This window comes from Larimichthys crocea, chromosome III (genome assembly GCF_000972845.2).
Source record: "Larimichthys crocea isolate SSNF chromosome III, L_crocea_2.0, whole genome shotgun sequence".
Classification (NCBI taxonomy): domain Eukaryota; kingdom Metazoa; phylum Chordata; class Actinopteri; family Sciaenidae; genus Larimichthys; species Larimichthys crocea.
Window position 1 is genome coordinate 49,462,128 of NC_040013.1, and position 12,104 is coordinate 49,474,231.

General features: G+C 41.4%; 1 protein-coding gene across 3 annotated transcripts in view; it reads right to left on the minus strand.

Annotated features, from left to right (window-relative positions):
• Positions 1-12,104, minus strand: part of unc5db (unc-5 netrin receptor Db) — a 163,205-nt gene that overhangs the window by 13,717 nt on the left and 137,384 nt on the right. For all 3 annotated transcript variants that reach the window (XM_019262987.2, XM_019262983.2, XM_019262980.2), the window contains 2 exons: positions 5,291-5,462; positions 154-381 (listed from right to left, as the gene is read on the minus strand). In XM_019262987.2, coding sequence (XP_019118532.1) covers positions 154-381; positions 5,291-5,462 — 400 coding nt within the window. The remainder of the gene's footprint in view (positions 1-153; positions 382-5,290; positions 5,463-12,104) is intronic.

A 12,104-nucleotide genomic window follows, 5' to 3' on the forward strand; every position in this document is an offset into this window, starting at 1 on the left:
ATAACTGTATTGTCTCAGTCTCGATACACTGGTCTTGGATCCAGTGTGGGTGGTCTTGACTGCAACACTGCTACTAAAGCTAAAACTGTGAAACCCAGCAATGCTAGGAATGAGACAATGAGTCAAACACCTAACCGGTGAACTCCCCCCCACCTGAAAGGCGTGTGGCGTGTCGTCCACACAGTACACCCGCAGGCTGTAGCTCATGTAGTCGGCCTCCATGCTCCCGAACACAGCCAGCTTCAGCCTCTTGACAGCAGCCTGCGTCAGGGGCTCGCCCACCAGGGCGTATGAGCCCGGCTGGTCCAGCAGTAGGTGGCAGCTTGTCGAGTCCATCAGGCAGTAACAGGAAGTAGACTCCTCCTCCACTGACATCACTTCCTGAAATAAAGAACAGAAATGGTACCCATGATTGAGACTCCGCGGATCTGCAGAGAAACCCTTCAACGTGTTTTAGAATCTGTCATACTTACAGCAGCTCACAGAGTTTGTTGCTGTGGACAATTGTAGAAGTAAATATTCATGCCCAGAGCTGGATAGATATCAAGACTAGAAAACTGCAAATGAACCTCTGTATACAGTGGAATGTATTATGTATTGAGTTCTGCTATGCTGCTGTTGAATAATGGTGTACGTAAGATACATAAGACAGGTTTAAATCATAAAGCAAAAACCCACACAGGCTGTAAGCAGTCTCCAGAGAATGTGGAAAAACATTTCCCACATGAGTGATGGTGTTAGTACATAGCAGAACACAAAATAGTCATTATGGACAATACTGAGTTTTATTTATGAGATGACAGCAGCAGCTGGGAAGCACTTTATTATTTCTGACTGGAATGAAAGAATCCTTTATGTACCGTCTCTTTCTTTTATTGAAATGATCTGAAATTGACCTAGCAGGAAGTGGGACTTCCATCATACCATTAGAAGTAATGACAAGCCAAAGGAAATGCTCGTAACCACTAAATTGTATCTGTGTGTCTCTGCAATGAGACTGAGAATGAGCTCACTCCAACCAATGCTCCCCTGAGTCCTCTTGGTTAATCAATGCTGTGATCAAGACAAAATTAAAACTTCATTTCAAGAAATAGAAAACGTTTTTTAAAGATTTTTTGGGGCTTTTTGTTTTAACTTTATTTGTTAGATACAGCTGAAGAGTGACAGGAAAGAGTGAAGACAAAAGAGGGGGAATGACATGCTTTAAAAGGCCATGGGTCGGAATTGAACCCTGGGCTGCTGCAGCAATGACTGAGCCTTTGTACATATCATTAGGTGATACTTGTGTCAACATACTTTGGAGACAAAAGTTAAGGGCTTCCTGCATGAATCCAAATTCACTTTCAAATATCTTCTTGCCGTTATCCAAACCATCTCACAGTATTCTCTCACAGTGTGCTGCATCCCCCATCCTAGCAAGCAGATGGCATCCATGAAATACGTGTGATTATACAACTTAATGAGGAGCTGCGAGACCAAACAGCGCGCTAACCCACAGCCTGAGGAGTAGTGTTTATACCCTCACAAATAATCACAAGTTAACTGGCAGTATGGCAATCAAACGTCATGTAGATTACAATACAGTTTATCATTTATTATCTTATCAGCATAGCATGTGTTTTGACCTATAGAAGAACAGTGCAACAACATGGAAATACTTATATTAATATCTTCAATTATTTTCAGTTATTATCTTCATTGACCTTAGAAACAGTCCATTCAGTCGATGTTCCAGAGCTGCAAAATGACTTTGTGGTGAGATTATTTTTCTCAATTATATTTTTCTCATTTTTAGCTTCTTAACATGAAAATACCCAAGGAAGGAAGGAAGGAAGGAAGGAAGGAAGACAAATCAGCAGATGAACTACAATGACTGACATGTAATTCCTTTGCTATGCATGTATATCAGATATTCTGTGTAGCTCAGCACAGACAAATTGAATAGTGGCTGTATAGACTGTAGTTTCACCATCATGCTAGTATGAGAAGGGTGAGTGTGGGGGGTTGCAATCAGTACCTGCACTTAGATTAGAACTACAGCTAGATGTCTCTAGATCCCGTGCACTGTTCCTTTAAAGATTTGCTCATACTGTATGTACATGTTGAAAAGTAGTGAGGGGCAAATGAACACATTTATATTATTATTATTATATAATTATATTTTTATTTAGTCTCTTAATGAGATTTGTTGACAATAAAAGAAATTCAGAATAAACTTATTCTCTGATGGACCGCCATAATAAATGATCTTGGCATCTTAGCAGAACTGTATCACAACTTATCAGGAAAAATAAAACACACACAAACACAATACAGTGTTTCATTCATGTTCTGTTGGCAAACACACTTTATCAGCTCATACATTCTAATCAGGAACTACTTCATGTAAAGTGAAAAAAATGTTAGCACTCCGTTTAGCAACGTTCATGTCGGGCTCCTTCTGTGAATACTTATATTTATGCATTTTGAACTTGTGCTTTCTGAATCCTCATAAGCACAGCTTAACACAGCGCAATATGGCACTGAATAATAAAATACTGATGTGGGGAGTGCTGTGGAGTCTTCTGTGAGTGCTGTGTTTTAATGACAGCTGAAATAAGGCTATTTTAATGGCACTGTGAATTTGCAGGTATTACGCATCTTCAAAACACTCCCGTCTCTCTCTCTTTAGGTTAGACCTCAGAGCTAAGTCATTATGTCTAACCAAGAAGCTCTGAAGATCTGCAGACTTTTAATATTAGAGTAAAATCTCAAAGCGACATGAATCTTGTATTTATTCATATTGCCTCTGGTCTCCTTCCATCCCTCATTTGCAACACTTGCACATCTTGAGAAATCGCCGTCTTACGCTGAAAAGAAACCTTTTTTTTGTCACAATAGTGAACCAAGAATGTTGAGTGAGGTTACGTAAACATGAACCTCTGTGAGGAAATAAATGTGGGCAGAAGAACTCAACAAAACGTCATTAATCTCTGACTGAATGAGCCCACATGGTTTCTAATAACTCTTTAAATTTAAAATTAAAATGATTCATCAGTTTTAAAATTCAATATTATTATTATTTTATTTATTTCTTAGGCATTTATTTCTTTTGTTCCAACAGTGTTTTGACCATCTGTAACTTTTTTACTCGTGCAGCAGAAACAGCCTTACTTTAGTTCAGCTTGCGCTCTTGACCTTGGATACAGCAGCAGCAGAGCAGATTAAGACTTCAGAGTGCTCAGATAAAATGTATTTAAACAAATGTACATTTTCATGACAACTGGGCCGCTGTGCTGAGGAAGATCCTGCGATATGATCGAAAGCTCTAGAACAGCATATCTCAAGATTGTTTTTGTTCTTGCTTTCCTTTTTTGACTTTGAATACGTGTTTCACTTATTCAAAATATGTTGTTAAAAACACACAGAGTAACTGACCCAGAATCAGCAGTGTTAGGTTTGGAGAAGCTAAAGAGAGCCAGAGGTTGAACAATCAAGATCTGTTCAGCATGGCATGAAGACTGAGTGTGCACAGTGAATGTTAAACTGAGGCTTTATGGTGAGCTACATGTTAGCTTGATGAACTAGACATGAAAAGTTTGTCTGCTCTGAGCATCTACTGCTACTATTCTACAAACACACACAGAACTGTGTCTCGGACTGAAAGACATGTAACTCTGACTCTGGACAAAAGAAGACAATGAAGAAAGCAGGCAAATCACGCTGGTCTTTCTCTAAATAACAAGGTCTTTTAAAAGCTGACCATCACCACAGCCGGGGCTAAGCCTGCAGTATTCATTATCCTGACCCATGCTCAGCTTGCCAAAACTTTACATCAGATTTATATTTACATTACCGCCTGACTACCATCTTGCTAGCTATCGTTCAAAAAATGTCAGCACATAATGCGGAGCGACGATAGTGATTGTGCTTGTTATTGCCTTTGGGTTTGGGAATAGGCTCCCAGGACTTTATCCAGACCAGTAAAAATCCTCATTCACTGGAGGGGAAAAAAAAAAAAAAAGCTGACACTATTGGAAAAAACAAACACATAAAGAGCTGGACAAATACAATGTGTCCTGTTCCAGAGCATCAAAGTGAAACTAACAAGAAATGGAAAATATTGGGTGGGAATTGCACCGCTTGGTTGTGTTAGCTGTCGATGGTGTCTTGGGTGTGTGTGTGTGTGTGTGTGTGTGTTTGGTGTGAGTGTGTGTGTGTGTGTGTGTGTGTGTGTTGGGGGGTAAACAGAGAGTCGTGGTCAGCTTTCAGGTGGGAGGTCATGACTCTCCTGATTGCCTCACATCTAAATTCACCATGCCATGTCTTTCCTGATCCACTAATCAATACTTCCTTTGTCTAACGGTCCGTTATACTACCACCACAAGTTACCCCCACCTCCCCACAGAGTGACAGCAGCCATGCCTCTTCCTGGCCATTACACGCTGTAATTGTTTCTTTATTTTCCTTCTGCTGGACTGGTGGTCTTACCTTCTCATGGCCTTATGTCACCCTCTGGACCCACAGAGAGCATAAGGCCGGATCAATCAGCTCGCTTACAAAGCCCCAACAGTACAACGGACATAATTCACCAGCCACATGTCACACTGACTAACTGGACCTTTTATCACATGGTGCACATATATAAAGGTCAGTGGACAGAGGGAAAGTCAACAGTACATGGCATCTTATGTCAAGGAACATGACTTTAACGTCCAGTCACTAAAATCACTGTCTTACATCGAGTCATCCAATATGGAATGGTAAAAAAAGAATCCATGACCTCTATCATCAGGGTATGAACAACCAGCTAAATATCAACCAACCATGAGCTTAAATATTATCTGTTTTTCTTTCTTTTGTTTCTTTCACATCGTTTCTAGACATTCAAAACTATTTCAGGTACGTAAACAGCCGAGCAGTATTCTGGTCACAAGCAAAATACTGATTAAAGTCATGATAATTAGCCACTGTTATTTATAGATGGTGACATCACAGCAGGACCTCAGTAGTGTGTATACTTTATACACACTACTGTAACTTTGTCTACACAATCAATGCATCTGCATTCGGTGTTATTTACTGTGTAGTGCTGGGGAACAGCACAGGCTGTGAACTGCAAACACAAACAGGAGCAGCTAAGGTTTCCTGGCTTTAACCTGCTTCATTCCTGTTGACATTTGGCTGCAAACAACAAATAGAGCCATCGAGGAAAAAGACAACCGAAGGAGAGCCAAGCGCCACGTCTGAGCCAGGATAAGATCTGGATGGGTTGTACTGTATTTGACAGGCGTGGGCCTGAAGCTCTCACCTCCCATTTGCTGTCCTGGGTTTTCCTCTTGAGCTGGATGTTCCAGTTCTCAGCGTCCACCTCGGCGCAATGAGCAATGGTCATGGCCACTGGGCAGAAGGGATCCAGATCTGGAGGACCATACGTCACCTCAGGGCCCAGGAGGATTTCACAGCCTTCCAGTGTTTGGACACTTGGCACATTGTGACACACACACACACACACACACACACACACACACACACACAGGCACAAACAGAGAGAATAAGATACATTGTAAAAGAGACACGCAAATAAACTATGGTCCTGCTGAGAAAAGACACAGCCTGTGTGCCTGTGTGTGTGTGTGTGTGTGTGTGTGTGTGTGTGTGTGTGTGTGTGTGTGTGTGTGTTGAGGTGTTGAGCAGAATGACTGTTAGACGTCCTGTCATTGGTGCTTTGATAGCTGCTTCCATTCAAAGTGCTTCATAAATGTGTTATGAATAGCAGGGTATTGAGTATCCGTAGCACGTCACTCTTAATAATTAATGTGTCCCTGTACTTTTTAATTTTTTAATCTCAATTACATGATCCATAATCTGTGAGAAACTAAACCTTTCAATCAAAAAGCAAACAAACAAACACAGACAGATGGAGTCAGGGACTGTCCATGGCAGCATATTTCCTGCTGTAAGCACTGTTAATACTGTAGACTCTGTTCTTCTTGACTTTCTATATTTAACAGTTTATATTTCATACCACAGTGCTGCTGCTGCTGCTGCTGCTGCATGAACAACTCCACACTTATGGACTCACATGCTCCTCAAGTTTAAATTATTTCTACTCAGCCAGGCTGCTGGAATTTGTTCCAGTGCAGGTGAAAAAGTCACTGCGATTTGCCAGTGAGCTGGAGTGCGCTCATTAAAAGCGGCTTACAACAAGCAGGTCTTGCCAGTGGCTGGTAGCAGCAGCAGCAGTGAGTGGTTTTTAGAAAAAAAAAGAAAAAGGACAGGCGGGATCGTGGCAGAGGACATCAGTGCCTCAACAAAGCTCTCTAAGCTCATCAGTCATCACAGATCAGAAATATTGGTTTGTTAAGATTTCTTCTTCTGAATGAGAAGTGATTTGTAGTTGTCATGGGAGCAGCAGCTTTAACATAAGTACGCTACACAATAACTTGAAAGTGACAGGTTGATAATAAGGACAAATGCCTAATAGTGTTGTAGTGGATTAGTGTAGGATTCAAGACAATCTGCTGTTACACAGACCCTGCATCAAAAAGAACAGTTTTAGTTTAATATGTGGGTTTTATTTTTGTATTTTTGAACATCAGTTATGATTATATTGTAACCATCAGAGAAACCGTTGAGATCTGGAAACACAATGACAATGCTACATATTAATATACAGTATATGTGAAAATCTACTTGGCACTGATTTTACATTGACGTCAGAAGGAGAAAGAAGCATGCTCAGTGAGTATGATCAGGCAAATCACTTGATTTAGATGTACGGCTTTGTCCTGAAAGACGGTAGCACCATTCAAAAATATATGCGCCCTCATTCATTTCAGTGAGTTGGCATGGGAGGTCCTATCACAGACAGCTTCTGAACAGAACACAGTGTAGAGTAAGACAGGAAATAAGGGGAGAGAGACGGGTATGACACAGTCTGTGGCTGCAACTGAACCGTGGTCTTTGCAGTTATCTGATATGCGCCTTAATCAGTAAGCTATCAGGACGCCTCATTGAGCAAACCAATTCTACTTAGCTCGACTTTTGCCACAGTGCAAAACACTTCATCTGCACTGCTGAATATATACCAGGATTTTTGTACCATTCACTGTTTATACATTTGCCTTTGTTTACTTTTACTAATATGTATCTCTATTTTGCGTGTTTATAGTATAGTTTTTATAGTAAAGTCTTTTGTGACATCTAACCAACAAAGGTGCTATAGAAATAAATTGCTCAAACTGGCCAATTTAGATTTAATTGGCTCATTGGAACCTTGGAACCTTCATTGCAACACACCTCAACCAAAGCAACTGCTTCTGTTTTTAGTTTTTAGTCGAGCTAGCAGAGAGGTCTGTTGGAAAATAGGTTAATAACTGGTTTGATTTTTCCTCTTCCACAACCAACATGTGAAACTTCCATAGTCTGCATAGTCGATGGATGGTACATGTATTCATGATCCCCAAGGCTGAACCCTTAATAACTTTGAAGATTCCCAATCTTCTCCCATTCTGCCATTATTATCAGGGACAATTGTTATAATGCCCAACACACCAACACTGCACAACGAAGTAGGCCTACTGCCGCACAGAGCCTGTAGAGTTTGAATCTAACACAAATAACATCATAACATCTGACACAGTGATGCATGGTTATTGGTCTGAAGGAAGTAAGCACACCCAGAAACCCGTAATAACCCTTCACTGCAAAGAAAATGTGCACACACAACTACAGCTAATATGGTAGGGTTAACGATTTACGGGTTGTTCTTATTCTCCTCTGTTAATTAAGAGTAATAGGCTGCTCTGGCATTACGGAGAGCCTTCCTGTATGTTTTGAGATTATCTTGCCAGACTAGATGAGATTCTTCCAGTTTAGTGGCACGCCATTTGCGTTCAGATTTACGTGCCTCTTGCTTTAAGTTACAAGTCTGCTGGTTATACCATGGTGCTAGCCTTCTTTGTTTAATTGTCTTCTTTTTCAGAGGTGCAATAGAGTCTAGAGTTGTCCGTAATGAGCCTGTAATACTATCAACAAGATGGTCTATTTGTGAGGGGCCAAAGGAAGCAGACAAGGGTGGGCAGCTGCTCTAATGGAGGCGCAGAGAAGCGTGTAAGACTGCAGCTCTGCTTCCTGGTCTCAACTCTGGGTTGTCGACATGGTTTTGGTCAGCTAATAAACTTGGCCATATTTCTAGATATGAGAGTGGGATGGATGCCGTCTCTCCTAATCAGACCAGGTTTTCCCCAGAAAGGTGTCCAGTTATCTATGAAGCCCACATCGTTTTCTGGACACCACCTCGACAGCCAGCGGTGAAATGACGACATGCGGCTAAACATGTCATCACTGGTCACATTGGGGAGGGGACCAGAGAAAACTACGGAGTCCGACATCGTTTTGGCGTATGCACACACCGATGAAACATTAATTTTAGTGACCTCCGATTGGCGTAACCGGGTGTCATTACCGCCAACGTGAATAACAATCTTACTGTATTTACGCTTATCTTTAGCCAGCAGTTTCAAAAACGGACTCGATGTCGCCTGCTCTGGCCCCCGGGATGCATTTAACTATGGCCCCCGGTGTCGCTAACTCCACGTTTCGTAAAATGGAGCAGCCAATGACCAGAGTTGGCCTCTCAGCGGGTGTGTCCAGCTGAAGCTACCTGTGGCTGTACCACACCGGCTACAGGGGACTGGCTAACTATCTGAGCTACTGACTGTTCGGTGGTGCGGTACCGTGCCTCTAACTCACTGACCCTCGCCTCCAAAGCTACAAATAAACTACATTTATTACAAGTACCGTTATCACTAAAGGAGGACGAGGAGTAACTGAACATGTGGCACACAGGACAGGAGAGAGCAGGAGAGGAGAGAGGAGGAGAGGAGAGGGACGCCATTGCTATAGCTAGGCTAGTTAGTGTGGCTAACAGAAACTGGTGAAACTAGCAGATAGTGGTTACTAGAGTTAAGAGACCTGCTCGTGCACAGACAAAACAAGTCAAAGGATAGTGCAGAGATAAGTAGATAATCGCTGATGTGAGAAATATATGAAAATCTGTTTAGGTAAACAGAGCAGAGAGCACCGTGGCAGTAACACCGATAACCGGACGTGACACAATAAGCTTGTCATAGTACGTCAGCACTTTCAGATCATTAGCTGCAGGCTGCTGTTATGTCAACAGGAGAGACCTCTGGATCCCTCAGCCAACAGCACTGAGCCACTTCACACATGTAATGTAAAGTGTAGGCAAAGAGCAGATTACCAGATCCTTAAGTAGCCCGCAACTCGGGCCCAAGAATCCGACAACCCTAAAGAAGCGGTCGAAGCTAGCAGACTCTTCTCAATTCTACTTGTCATCATGATGAAGGCCTCTGTACGGAAACTTCTTGAGCCCCAAGATGAGGTGTATTATTGGAAGTGAGCAATGACTCACTTCTCACAGACCCAGGGAGCCATGCAAAGTGGCAGATTGGACCAGGAGAGGAGATGGTGACTTAATAAATGCACACATTAGCACGCTCCATGAGCTTCACCTTTATTTGCTTGTAGTCTCCCACCTGTTTGTCCCACTGTGCTTTTCTCCATTTATACGGTGATGCAGACGCGTTATGTGCCGCATGGATACATGAATCAAACAGACACCTAGAGGTGGAGCTATCACTGTAGTTTTAGTCCTTCTGCTTTAATCATTCACAATATCTGCTCGAGTCTTCTTTTAGCTGCAGTCTGAACTGCAAAGCATTCATCAAAACAACTTCAGTAATCAAGGGCAGACAGTTGCATGATTGAAAGAACAAATCTGTAAAACATTAACAATAACTTAGCAACTAATTACCAATCCGTCATCACAAAGCACTGTGCCTTGATTTATAATACCATCATAATGAATATTCAGCTAACTGTGATACCTCTTCATCTCTAATCCTAGACCTTGGTGTACTACACTTGACTCTGAAAATGAGTGTAAGCAACAAGGCTAATCACTTGAAGTGACTCACCATGCTATTCGGTGACTTATGATTGAGAGTGTTACGCAGATAACTCAAAGAAAAACACTGAAATCATTGAACAAGTTGAATACACGTTTGAAGCACTTGCTTGGTGTACAATCAATCGCATGTTGCCAGGTTGAGGCATTATTGTGTAACTGTTACTTTTGTTCTGCAGACAGTGATTCTTGACTCATCCAGTACAAACATCAAATCAAATGTTAGACACTTACTGCCAGGGTCAATGTCTGGCTCATGCTGAACGCTTCTGTTTAGAGATGTATTGCTTTACTACTAACACTTTTAATATATATTGATATAATAACATGTCTTTTTTAATTATTGTGGTATGTATGTACAATATTCAGCTTGTCATTGCAACTTATCAAAGTTAATCAAATGTGTGTGTGTGTGTGTGTGTGTGTGTGTGTGTGTATTAGCTAAATCATGAGTCTGTTTCAACAGGAAATGGAAAAGATGATGACCATACTGAAAATACAGGTTTCGTTTTGAAGATTTTGTTGTGGGCTTTGCAATGTCAGTTGTCGGGCGGTCAGACAATCTGTTTCAACTTTATTTAACGCAAGATATCTCAACAACTCAACAACTATTTCGTTATGAAATCTGCTGTTAATGTCCACGGATGACTCATCAGCATTATTAGGCCAAGGTCTGTCCCTGTACAAAAGCAATCAGTTCTGCACCATTAGTACAGAGAAACATTAAAACTGAACTAGAAAAATTTCTAAAGAAATTTTGAGTGTGCCTGACTCTGGCCCCGTCGTCCCCATACATTATTACTGACACTGCTCAGCAAATTCAGCACTACAAAATAAATTTTGAGAGTGACAAGTGGGCTGTTGCTGGGGTCTGTATTCAAAAAGCACACCTCAAACTAGCTAGCAATTAACATTAGCATTAGCACATGTTAACGATGATGGACTAGCAGTTAGCATTAGCATGTTAGCATTAACATGTCAGCATTAGCATGTTAGCGCTGATGGGATAGCAGTTAACATTAGCATGTTAACATTAGCATTTTAGCATTAACATGTTAACATTAGCATGTTAATGCTGATGCGGTAGCAGTTAACATTAGCATGTTAACATTAGCATGTTAACATTAGCATTTCAGCATTAGCATGTTAGCATTAGCATGTTAGCATTAACATGTTAACATTAGCATGTTAACATTAGCATGTTAGCGCTGATGCGCTAGCATGTTAGCATTACTATGTTAGCATTAGCATGTTACCATTAGCATGTTAACATTAGCATGTTAACGCTGAAGCGCTAGCAGTTAACATTAGCATGTTAACATTAGCGTGTTAGCATTAACATGTTAACGGTGATGCGCTAGCAATTACCATTAGCATGATAACATTAACATGTTAACATTAACATGTTAACGCTGATGCACTAGCAATTAACATTACCATGTTGGCATTACCATGTTAACATTAGCATGTATTTAATTCCTAGTGGCTAATGGTAATTATCATTAGCATGTTAATGAGCTAGCTGCTCTGCTGTCTCTGTCTGCCATTTTAGACAGACAAGTTCAAATTAAGTGCCAAGAACTACTAAAATGGCTGACGCTCGGCTTCTGGTGGCCCCTCCCCCCCTCTTCCTTCAAGCAGCCTGAGGTTGCCAAGCAACCAGGACCAACTGTAATCAGGGGAGGAGTTACTGCACCTGTTAGAATGTCAGTTAGAGACTGAGAGAAAATGCTGAGAACTCCTCTCGAAAAGGAAGGACTTTTGGCCAAACCGTAATTCCAATCATTGAACCGGCTTAACCTGGGGCACGATGAGACCTTCCTGGTCGTTTTACATATTCGTTTTGTGTCGATAAATGAAGAAATGTGCCCTCAGGAGCAAGAGAGAGAAACGTTACTTCTGCCTTTCTCCAGAAAATTTCCCTCCTTTTTTAACATTGGAGTCTATGAGGCTGTTGGCGGGAGTAGTCGATCAAGGGGCGCGTACGGAGCCAAAACTATATGTCGGACAGCTTTAGCAGGCAAATGTGAGTAAAGACGACAAATTTTCCTACGTTTCTATGCATAGATCGTGTCTGTAGTGGGGCATTTGAGGCCACGGTAGTCAAATACGTTTTATTTTTTCACTGATT